The 12,774-nt window shown below is 42.9% G+C and overlaps 1 protein-coding gene across 1 annotated transcript in view; it reads right to left on the minus strand.

The window, feature by feature from the left end:
- Window positions 1-3,446: 3,446 nt before the first annotated feature.
- PARM1 (prostate androgen-regulated mucin-like protein 1) overlaps window positions 3,447-12,774 on the minus strand; it is a 92,345-nt gene continuing 83,017 nt past the window's right edge. The window contains exon 4 of the mRNA XM_079773630.1: window positions 3,447-7,399. Coding sequence (XP_079629756.1) covers window positions 7,315-7,399 — 85 coding nt within the window. The 3' untranslated portion in view covers window positions 3,447-7,314. The remainder of the gene's footprint in view (window positions 7,400-12,774) is intronic.

The following is a 12,774-nucleotide window of genomic DNA, read 5'->3' on the forward strand; positions in this document are numbered from 1 at the left end:
CAACATACGGGACACTTCCTTTTTAGGGGGCCGGGGAGTGAACCCTCGGTTGTGTAAAAGACAATTGCATCACATTAGGGATAACATGATGCCCTTATTGTCCATTTTGGGAAGTTCTCATCTGGAGTAAGAAATGTGGACGGTGCTCATTTGCTTATTTTCAGCTCAGCATCGTTGCCACCCTTTTCTAACCTCTCCTTTGCAATGCAGAGGAGGAGCCAGGAACCACATTTCTTGCCATCCCTTTTCCTGTATGATTCTGGCTAGAGCTTGTCCACGAGGGCTTCTCAGATGAGATATGAAAAAGGCAAAACCATTTTCCAGAAACAGGTGTGGAGGCAGCTGTGACTTCCCAGTGCACTCTTGAAGTCCGTCCACCTCACTGCTGCAGCCTTTCAGCAGTCACCAGCTAGTGGCTTCCCTCACCCTTTCTCTTCATACTCTTGCAAAGTTTGTGTGAGACTCTAAACTCTATACAAAATCCTTAACTTTGTATGAAGCCTTTAATACCTACCCCAGGAATCCGTGGAAGAGTGGTGTGTGTGTGCTTCTTTTCCCTGATGAAGCGCTGTTACAGAGCCGACTGTCCTGGCACAGGAGCTGGGTGGGCATTTGTTTCTCACACCACCCGATAACACCTGGCTTCTGACCGACCTGAACTTTTCAACACTGCCCAGCCGTGTTGATGGCAGTGAATTCTGTCCAGGTGCCAAGGGAGAAATGGCTAGTAGGAGAGCAAGATAGCAGTCTGGACTGTCTCACCACAGCTGCTGTGTGGATCTGATGACAAGGGAGGACCATCCTGGAGGCCCCTGCTGTTGAGTTGGTGGATGTCGAGTGGATGACCTTGGATGGAAGTGCCAGACTCTAGAGGCAGCTCAGAGTCTGCCAGGCCGGGTGCCCTAAGAGTACCTGTCCCCACCCACTTTGGTCACTCTGGAAACCTTCTTTCAGGTGGCCTCAGGTTGTCTCACACTGGGGTTAGACACAGATGGCCTGTCTGATGACGGGTGAGTGTGTGTGTCAGGAACTTCCAGCATGGAGCGAGGGCTTTGTAGAAGTGGTCAGGAGCATGGACTCTGGAGGCCAACCGTTGCCATTTGAATTCTGCCCCATCACTTACTAGCTGTGTGACCTTGAGCAAGATTCTATACCTTTTTGGCCTTTAGTTTTCTCATCTGTATACTGAGGATATTAATAATATCCACCTCATAGGGAGGATAATTCATATAAAGTGCTTAGGACAGTATCTGGCTCATGGTAAGTGCCATGAGAGAAAGCTATCATTATTATGATGACACCAAGGACAGACAAGTGGGCATGGAGATGGAGCCTTTGGGTAAGAGCATGAGTGATTCCAAGGGCAGCATCCTTAGACCAAGCTGCTGTGGACTCACACGTAACTACGGGAGGAGAACAGGGAGGACACAAGTGGAAACTGAGAGCGAGGTATTCACTAAAAGTCTGGGAGACAGAGGCACCCTGTGTTGGTGTCCTACCTGAACAGGGTCGGGGGAGGCTGCCTCCCCTTGGCAGAGAACACAGCCCAGGAGGGCAGCAGGAGTCAGCAGACATGTGCTTAGGAGCTGACTGGGCTTGCTGTGGGCTGCATGCCAGAAGCCTTCAAGACTGCCCAAAATAGCTTAGGAGGACTTTGCAAAGGGTAGAAGGTCCCACGTTAGCAAGAGGTATAAGAACTGGGTCATACTTACATCAGATACCAATCCCTTAGGTAGAAAAAGACAAAGGGCTCTGATGGCTGAAGAACCTGGTTTGGATCCCAACTCTGACTCTTACTAAATTGTAAATATGTGGAGAGCAGGAGCCATCTGACTCACTATGGAGTATGGAGAATTCAGTACAGGCATGAATGATTTAATATACTGGAACCTCAGTTTCCTCCTCTGTAAGATGGGGAGAGTGTAATGGCCACTGTAACTGACGCAAAGGTTACATTAGATAATGCTCACAGGCACCTAAAGTCCATAATGAATATTAATTAGAATCATTTTTAAAATAGTAAATATTCAGTGTCTTGCTTAAAATAGAAATAAAATATATTTATTTGCTCAAATTGATTAATGCTGCTTTAGTGCAGTAAATGTAGTCCATTCTGCATTTGCCAAAGGCTAGGTACTTTAAGAGAAGAGATGAGACCTCTTACAGGTTTCCTCCCCCAATTTGATCAGTGCTTTTCAAGTGTCATTTATGATTCAATGCTTTGACATAAAAATATGGCTAGCATTTGGTTAGTGCTATTGAATTTCAGGAGAGTAAAAGATTGTAGATAGGTTGCTAAACAATCAAAACAGATTATGATCTGACTTCAAAAAGCTATAATACTTGGGAAAATACTGGATTTGAAGCCAAGAGCTCATACTATATAGACACTACATATCATTATTAAGCCATTTATTTCCATGTGCATTTAAAAGTGCTTTCTGACCAATTCTGTTCAGGCAAGCTTGGAATAATGAAGTCTTTACTTGTTTTCATGTCCATAATAGATCCTCAAGAAATACCAAATAATCAGTCGGAAAGGGCCTGTTCCATGCTTTCTTCCCACTTCCTGACTTGGCTTTGCCCATGCTGTGCCCTGGAACCCAGGTATCTAAGCTTATAAATGTGATGTGAAGTTTACATGCATTGTGAAACCAATGAACTCTAGTTTGTAGATGGTTCCATTCTTCTCATATGTTGCAAAATCCATGGCCACTATAGCTGATGCAAAGATTACATTAGACAATGCCCACAGGAACCTAAAGTCCATAATGAATATTAATTAGAATCATTTTTTAAAATAGCAAATACTCAGTGTCTTGCTTAAAATAGAATTGCAATTATTTGTTTGCTCAAATTGATTAATGCTGCTTTAGTGCAGTAAATATAGTCCATTCTGCATCTGCCAAAGGCTAGGTACCTTAAGGGAAGAGATGAGACCTCTTACAGGTTTGGTGTTGCTCTTTTCTTCAGAACCAGAATAATCTTTGGTTAGCTTCTTAGGGTTGAAATTATGTTTTGGATGATTGATATCGCTTGCATTTAACTTTCAGATAAAGATGGGTATGCTGAATGTAATTTTTTGAAAGAGAATGAATCAAGTATTATCAAATGTACTACTGATGCCAATATGCTTTTATGTGACTTGATTATGCATCACCATCTATTTATTGAATCAAAGTTTTGTGTGTTTTTTTACATCTGTTTTATAAGGCCTGGTATATTTAATAGTAAAATTACTGCTTGGAAAGTTGCTTTATTCCTGACATTCTTCAATTTTTATTCAAGATCAGAGATACCTCCCTGCACTGTAGAAAATATTATTTATTGATTTGGAATAAATTTTCTATAAGAGCAAGCAAGAGCTACTTAATATAAGCAATATTGGACATAACAATACTGAATAACAAAACATATCAAAATGTGAATCACCATTGTCAGACACAAGCTTTTAACACCTTTAATTTATATAATTGGTATACAATAAGTCTTACAACAAATGTAGATACAATTACATCCAATATCAAAGAAGTTGCAGATCTTTCCATCTTTAAATGATGTTGGCTAACTCACCCTAAGAAAGCAATCTGGCATTTGTCTCTTGGTTAGCACTTATTACCAATATCAACTAGAACTTTTAAATCAAAGTTGAAATGGTACATTCATTTGCCAAAAAAAGGTTAAAGGCAAAGAAGGTGAATCAACGTGCAAATTAGCATCTAGCCCAGTTGCAAAATTCATTTCTCAGATGCAAGGGGTTGAACCATGCATCCTTGCAAGCAAGATGAAGGGAAAACAGATGATATCAAACCAAAATCAACTCCATAAAGAACCCAGAAGACCCCAAGATGGCAAAGGCTAGAGGCCTATTGCTGTTAGTGCTCAGGTATCCGTATTGTGCTACCCTAACCTCCTGGATTCTAACTCAACAGTCTGAGAATATGACTCAACCATTCTTCATTTGCAGATAGAAACTAACCTTTGTGGTTCCAGGTGTGGTTAACCCTCAGTCAGTCAGCTGCACTGGGGGGTAGCCTAAAGCTGTAAGAGCTGTCTGATGTGGCTACAATACAGCTGTCATGCTATAGATTTAAGTAAAAACAACACACCAGTATAACAACAAACAAGAAATTGAGATCACTTATATGTCTATATAATACTTAAAATACTGAAAATGTCTATAAATATTCTTCTGCAGAAACTGAAAACACTGTAGACATGATTTCCTTAGTCCTCACAACACATTTGTGAGGTAGCATGGGGTGAGGTCAATATGAAAGCATCACCCCCATTTAAGAAATGACGACACAGACATCCAAAGAGAGCAGGAGCCTTCACTGGGGCCACGAGTAAAGAAAACCAAGTTGGATCTCATTATTTCATCATTTACAAGCTACAGTCTAGAAGAGGCTGCTTGCCTCCCTCCTGCTCTGACATTCCTCTAATGCTTTGACTATTCCTGTCCCTGGATGGTATGTGGTTGTTTAGATCCGATGGAGCCATTTCCCTGGGTAGAGCTGGACAGACTCTCCCTGAGGTAAAGGTCGTCAATTATCCACATATTGTGTGTGTGTGTGTGTGTGTGTGTGTGTGTGTGTGTGTGTGTGTGTGTGTGTGTGTTTGTTGTCAGTTTGTTGAATTCAGTTGCTAAAATCCTTTGGCCAACTCAAAAATAGAAAAAAAATGCATTTGGCAAAATAAGGTTCATCTCATTGGTATTTTAAACTAACATCACAAGGAGTGAGAGTTTTTAAGGGAAGCTGTCACCTTGGGAGAGGTGTAAAACTGCCTGCTGGTTGAGATCTGCTTTAAGTCCATGGCCCTGTCTCTTCTGTAAGGATTTGGAAGTTAATAAGAACACCAAACGCATCAACTGCTCTTGCACAATCACAGCCTCCGTAAGGAAAGATGCTGGCTGAGTCCATGGCTTGTATCGGTCAGAATTCCTTGGCAAGAGGCCGGCTCCTCTGATCCAGTGTCTATGACGAAAGCAGTGTCCGAACTGCACCTCTACAAGGTGTTTCCTGGACACGTTGTCAGAATGCTTTTGACTGAGGGAGAAAAAAATATATGGAATGTTCTGATTTCATTGAATCATCCTTTGCCAAAATGAAAGCCTAGGCAAGGAATGAGGGTGGGGAAGAAGGACAGTTATTCAGGCCAAGTGGTGCTGGAGGGATCATGGTTGGCCATCCTGCCCATTTTTCTGAGAATGTCCACTTTAAACATTTTTTTTTTTGCTTTAAATAATCTGAGATATCAGAATTCCACTCCTCATTACCCACTCCTTTTTAAAAATTCCCCTGGAGGCTGCTCATTCTCCTTTGATGCCTAAGGAGTTTAGGAATAAATTCTTTTTAGAGTGTGGGATGGCAGGTTTGTGGACATGGCCCGGCTCCGGGTGTCTGTGACACCAGAGGGGTTCAGGACAGACAGACTGGCAATGGTGGTTTAGGCCAGTACTTTACTGGTCACAACAAGTGACAAGATGAGCTGAGGGTCAAGTTTCTGGAAACTAACAGAGTCATGGCAGCAGGTCCAAGTTTAGAAATAAAAATCAACCAGTGTCAAGCTCTTTATGACATCGCTAGACAATATACCACATTTTGAAATGGGACCCAATGGGTATTTTCTCCTCCATGAAATCAGGACATCAGATGCCGGTTGCTAATATCATGTGTTGTAGGAGGGCAGTAATAGCCATGAAACAAAGCTATCAAGAACACACAAACAAATAAAGAGGCAACTGGCATGCTCAAAACAACCCATCAGCTAGCAAATGAAACACTTTTGAGATAAAAATTTAACAAATCATTTTATTTAATTAAAAATCTGCCAGTGCCCTGTTCTGTTATGCTGGGCACGGCAATAAATTAGGAATTCTCGAATTCAGCACTATTGACACTTTGGGCCAAATAATTCTTTATCGTGGTGGGCTCTTCTGTGCATCTTAGGATGTTCAGCGCATCCATGGCTCTACTGACTAATTAGCACCCCTAAATTGCGATAATCAAAACTGTCACCAGACATCTTCATATGTTCCCCCCACCAATCTCCTGGGGCGTGGTGGTGCAAAACTGTCTTGCTGGTTGGGAACCAATGCAATAAATGGATACCTGCAAAAATGATCCATTCTTCCTCAAAATTTATTATGCAGGATTTTAAGACTATCTACCCAGGGTCTTGACTTATTAGAGGGCAGAATTAGCGAGGTAAGTGTATGGGAATAATAAATGGATTAATCACCGCATCTGTTTCCTATGGAAACGCCTCACGGAGCAATTGCAGATAGTGTCTTAAAAATTTTTTTTTCTTAAACAGTTTATAGTCATTATCCAACAGACAGTTAGCAGTGAACCAGTTGCTTTGTGGGCATAAAGCAAGGAATCTCTGGGCTCCTCCAAGCAGTGGATGCCTCTGACCGTTACTGAGAGCTGATTCCCACTTTACCTAATGAGGCACTCAGTGCATGTCAGCTCCCTCCCTCCACCACTGCCCCCACTGGACACTCCCTCCACACGCCTCTCCCTTTCTCTTCTCTAAGCTCAGCTCCTGGGGAAACACAGCTCCATAAGTGCTCCTGGGCTGGGAGCCAGGCTGCTGATGCCTAGGACAGGCATCCTTAACAGAGAGGATGGTGGTCGGGAGGGGAGAACAGGTAGAAGGTGCGCTGAGATCTGACAGCAACCTGCAACTCTGCCCCTCTGCCTGCCGGCCTCCTCGGGGGCACTTTCTAGTTTCCTCTTTCATTAATTAGGCAGCTAAGAGGGTAGGATGCAGCTAGTAGAGCCAAGCAGGGGTCCTGTCAGATACAGCCAGATAAACAGAGCTTAAGAAGGGATCTGAGGAATCCCTGCTTCCTCACCTGCAGGGTGAGATCCTCCCACTACTCATTTCTCTTCCACTGATGGAAATTTAATGTCAATTTCTAAATAAAAGTTTAAGAAATACCACAAACAAAAAGTTCCCCTAAAAGTAACCCCCAACAAAACACTTGGAGTCCTCGTCCCGTCCTCACAGTGGGTCCTGTGGTGGTGGGTGCAGAAGCTTCCATCGTGGTGGTCTGGCCTGGCGTTGAAGGTTGGCCCATTTCAGCTGCAAATCAGCCTCCACACACCTTTAAATAATGGTTCTTTTTGTACCAAAAAGGGGGAGTCGTAGCAGCCAAAGGAGAGGGAGGAAAATGAAACAACCAAACCAATAAAACAGGGCTTAAGATTGTCGCTCAATGCGCATCAGGTACTTGTTATCAATTCTACTGGATAATCACTTATAAATAAAGAGTTATCCCTCTTCCCAGGCCATGTTCCTCTGTTAGGAGTCGTCGTACAGAGGGTTGTTGTAGTTTCCCCAGGACCCGTAGTCATGGTCATCCAGAAGCCTTCCGTAGGAGGAATGCCTGGCGGGAAGGAGAAGAGGTTGTGGTTATTTGGAGAAGTTGTCCATCTGAAGACAGCCTAATGCCTGGCAGCCTGAGCTGGGGAGGCTCACAGGGCCACTGGAGGGAAGCCATGGTTCTTCGCTAGAATGACCCCTTGGCAACAGACCTAACAACCTTGGGGGGTCCCAGTCTACAAGCACTCTGTGAGTTACGACTGATCCACTGGGAGCCCAGATGGCGCCTTGTGTTGAGATCAGCAGGGTCCTGACTCTCTCCTTGACCTCCAGTGCTGAGAAGGAGAGGTCCATTCCCACGGCTATTTAAAAAGAAGTAATGAGAAAAAGGGAAGGTTGCATTCCTGGCATTTTGACTTAGGTCCTGGACTTAATTTTCCCTGAAATAAGAATGTTCCCACCCCTCCTGACATTTATATAGCGATTTTACAGTCTACAAAGTGCGTCTATGTTTTGTTTCTACTTGATCCCCAGAATAAAGCCATGGGGTAGATATTGGTTATCCTTATTTCTCCAAGGAGAAAAATGGGGCTCAGAGATGTTAACTGACACGTTTAGTCACCCAACTGAGCTATGAGTCAAACCCCTACCTCCTGGATCTAAGTACAGTGCTTTGAGCTCAGCTTCCCAGAGTCTGATTAGCACCTTAGTTCAATGGCAGTATAGGTTTAACAGACTCTGGTGGGTCATTCTGGGAATATGTCCCACAATTAATATTATTTCTATAAGAAATTGAAGTCAGCTAAAGTCATTGGAAAGGTTTGCAGTCTGGCTGGTGTAGCTTGGTGGTTGAGCATCAACCTATGAACCAAGAGGTCATGATTCAATTCCCTGTCAGGGCACATGCCCATGTTGGTGGTTCGACCTGAAGGAGGCAGCCAATCAATGATTCTCTCTCATCATTGTTTCTATCTCTCTCTCTCCCTCTCCCTTCATCTCTCTGAAATCAATAAAAATACATTAAAAACAAAACAAAAAACCTACAATGGTTTGCAAAGCCCTACAAGATCTGGCCCTTGTTACTTTTCTAAGCACATCAGCTACTATTCCAGTTTTTCTTGCTCCCTCTACTCCAACATGCTGGTCTCCTTGCTCTTCCCTTTCATGCCTGGCATACTCTTGCCTCAGGGCCTTTGCACTTACTGTTCCCTCAGCCTGGAACAGTTGTCCTCCAGATCTCCACAGGCTCATTCCCTCATCTTCAAGTCTTTGTACATAAGTCACCTTCTCAGTGAGGCCTTCCTTAAGAACTCCATTTAAACTTAAAACTCTCTCCTGCCCCCCCCCCCACTCCCTACTTCATTTTTCTCATAGGTCTCATCACCATCTAACATACTATATAATTTATTTACCTATTTTGTTGTTGCCTCTCTCCCTTAACTAGAATATAAGTATGGGTTATTTGCCCATTTTCTTTATTCTTAGCTCTATCTCCAGAAGAATATCTGGCTCATAGTAAGTCCTTAATAAATGTTGATGGAAGAAATAGTGATTGGGAAAAAACACATCCTCAAGGCCAATCTGTTCACAAATTGGGAGCTTCCTGGAAAGAATTATGGTAATTTTAAGACTAAAACTAATAACAGGATTGGGAAAATATTACAAAATGAGCATGTGGTGCCTCTGAGGTTTGTGCTAGTGTGTGAATTATTACACCTTGCCACTGAAAATCAGCTATGCTATATATAGTACGGATAAACATACCCAGTCTTAGCTAGATATAAAAATTAAACAAAATGAAAAAACAATCTGAGAAGCACAAAAAAATGTGCTATACTTCTATTTGTTGCTAAAACAATTGTTGCTACTCTCTGCAGCTTTCTTCCATCTGCCAGGTATTTGAAAAGAGTTGATCTGTTGTTAAGAACCACACCCTGATGTTGGTTTCTCTAAAGGTCCATATTCATTTCTGTGGATGTGAGAAAGAAAGAGATCACAAATAACACACCACTGATCTTCTGATTTGACTGAATGAATGAGCTATCCATCCCCAACATTCCCCCCACATTTGAAACCTCCAATTCCAATCAAATACTTTAACAAGATGGTTGAGAAATGGAAGCTGTAGAATGGACAAGTGAAAACCTGGGGATTATAAAACTGGAGCCGAGCCTAAATTTCAGTATGACTTGGTATTGCAAGGCTGGCCAACATCTACCTAATAAACATGCTCCTTTATTGATAGGGCATTCTTGTCTCACTTTTGTATGGTAAATTAACTTCTCACACCATTTTTATTTCTATCATATAATTTTATTCCCTTAAGATGTCAGTAGGGCCAATGGATGTATGTTCTTGAATGTGTTTTTAACCCCCTGTTTCTTCACCTATAAAATGGAAAAACTTAAAAATTTGTGTTAGAGTTGTTGCGAGGACTAAATGAGGTAATGCATATAAAAGGCCTGGCACATAGTAAATACACAATAAGTGTTGGCCAATATAGCTTTTTAATTTTTATTATAATGAAAGTTACACAAGCCCATGGCAAATCTGTAAAAAGTAAAAAAAAAAAAAAAAAAAAAAAGACTTTGAGTGAAAAGGGAGCCTCCCTCCCACTAGGAACTCTTGAAACTATGCCCCAGGCACAGTTATAAAACCAGCTTCTTATATTATTATTTGAATTTTTAAAAATGATTATCATGCTGGAGTGAGGAGGTTAGAGGATTAAAATCCTTCTGGTCATCAGGTTTTACTGATAATGGTTATTTTAGGTAAGACTATTTGATCAGAACTGCACCTGAATCTGCTGTATTAGAAGAGAATTTACTGCACACACAATACAGTAGCAAAATAAAGGAATAGATGAATCTTTCATTTTTCTTAGCCTTTTCATTGGATTGAATAGTGTGTTGAGAAAAATACTGATAAAGATAGCAAAGCAAGAGATTAGATAAACCATATTTGGGAATGTACTGAACTCATAAGGCTTATTTCATATATTAATTAGCTAAGCAAGAAGAATTGGGTGTGCTGGGATTCAAGCCAGGTTTGTTGAAATCCTACTATATATAGAGATAGACAAACACGTGTGTATGTGTGTGTGATAAGGGGAGAATAATTTATGATCACTTTAAACAATCTCTCTAGGTCAAAACTTCTTAAATCATGGCCTGTTTTAGATGGAAATGGAGGAGGTTTTCATTTACGGAGCCTAGAGGGGAAAATACTCCCATTCCCAAGTTTAGGAAGGCGGGGCTCAGGGAATCTAGACAACTTTGTTCACTTGATTTAATAGCAGAGCTGGTACTAAAACCTAGGTCTCCCTGTTCTATTAACACAACACTGCCTCATCTAATTTCAATCTGAATAGCAACCTGAACAAATGACATCATCGTAAGGTCAAAGTGGTTTTGTTTACTTAATCTCTCAGTGAAGGCTGGCACCCCCCAGCATAGCTGTTTCCACTAGCTGTGCCTTCGCTCCCCTTAAATGATAAACCTCTTGGGGGCAGACTGTGTCTTGTATTTCTTCTTATTTTCTGAACATCCAATATGTTGTTCTTGATGCAGTGGTTCTTTTATAAATATTTGATAATAACTGCATACATGCAGTAGCACATAAATAGTATATATGGAGTTTGCTTGGTCAATGCCAGCAGGGAGTTGTATGGCCTGTGGCAATTCATTGTGCAATATAACTGTGGCAAAGTAAAAACATCTTATTAAAGAACACATACAGAGTCAAAGCCACCGTTTTGACCTTAAAAATAGGAAGAGGAAAGAGAATCACAACTAAATTTCTCCTGTGCAATGACATGGCTTTAAAGCACTCCGCACAGTGCTCATAGTCCCGGCTAATCAATGGTGCTGTGCTTACTGGCAATGTTGTTCTACTGTATTGTATGGTTTTGTTAGCTCAGAGCAGAACCCGAGGGGACAAAACAGGGAATGATTTGTGTTAAGTCCTGGCCTCCTTGCTTCCTTCTCAAGTGACTTTGCTCCAAGAGAAAGCAGTCCTCCCCAATCGCCCCCCTCCCAATCAGTGAGTCCTTGTTGATGACAACTAGTACATGTGATAGTGACACTGTGGTTTTGAGGCCTTCTCCACAACTACAAACGGTACCTATTCGAAGATAGCTGTAGCATCAATACTTAATGGAGCTCAATTGTCTTAGAAGATGAATGAGGTTTTATTTTCCTTGTGCTGAAACAAACATATTTTAGAAAACACCTTCTCCTTTATAAAAGTCAACCCCAGTTCCTCAAGGAGGCTCCAACTTTATTACCTTTCCTCTCCTCTTTAGTCAAGCGAATCTTGCCATTCAATAATTAGTGCTTATTATGTGCTGAGAAGGAGGGATATAAAGATGAAGAACACAGGGCTCAGTGCTGTGAAAACACAGCTGAACTTGCATCTCATTAGTCATTAGTAATTAAGCCTTAGAATCTTATCATTCACTAGAGGCCCGGTGCATGAATTCGTGCACGGGGGGGGGGAGGGGGTATCCCTCAGCCCAGCCTGCACCCTCTCCAATCTGGGACCCCTTGAGGGATGTCCGACTGCCTGTTTAGGCCCGATCCTGGTGGGATCGGGCCTAAACGGGCAGTCGGACATCCCTCTCACAATCCAGGACTGCTGGCTCCTAACTGCTCGCCTGTCTGCCTGCCTGATTGCCCCTAACTGCTCCTGCCTACCAGCCTGATCACCCCCTAACCACTCCCCTGCCAGTCTGATCGACACCTAACTGCTCCTCTGCCAGCCCGATTGCCCCTAACTGCCCTCCCCTGCATGCCTGGTCACCCCAACTGCCCTCCCCTGCCAGCTTGGTCACCCCCAACTGCCCTCCCCTGCTGGCCCAGTCACCCCTAACTGCCCTCCCTTGACAGCCTGGTTGCCCCTACCTGCCCTCCCCTGCTGGTCTTGTCACCCCCAATTGCCCTCCCCTGCCGGCCTGGTCACCCCCAACTGCCCTCCTCTGAAGGCCTGGTCCCCTCAACTGCCCTCCCTTGCAGGCCTGGTCCCTCCCAACTGCCCTCCCCTGCTGGCCTGATCACCCACAACTGCCCTCCCCTGCTGGCCATCTTGCGGTGGCCATCTTGTGTCCACATGGGGTGGCCATCTTTGACCACATGGGGGCAGCCATCTTGTGTGTTAGAGTGATGGTCAATTTGCATATTACCTCTTTAGTATATAAGATTAGAAAAGCTAATTTTTTAAAATTTTATTTTATTGTTTAAAGTATTACTAATAGTAGTACATATGTCTCCTCTTTTTCCCCATTGACCTTCCCCCAGCTCCCCCTACCCCCAGGCACATGTCCTCCCTCCCCTCCCCAAGTATCTTGCATCCATTGGTTATGCTTATTAGCAATGCTAGATTGGTGCAGCTGTCACTGTCTCCTCTTTTTGTTTCCATTGGTGGCTTTCATTCTCTGATTGT

Source organism: Cnephaeus nilssonii (assembly GCF_951640355.1).
Source record: "Cnephaeus nilssonii genome assembly, chromosome: 1".
In the NCBI taxonomy this organism is placed as follows: Eukaryota; Metazoa; Chordata; class Mammalia; order Chiroptera; family Vespertilionidae; genus Cnephaeus; species Cnephaeus nilssonii.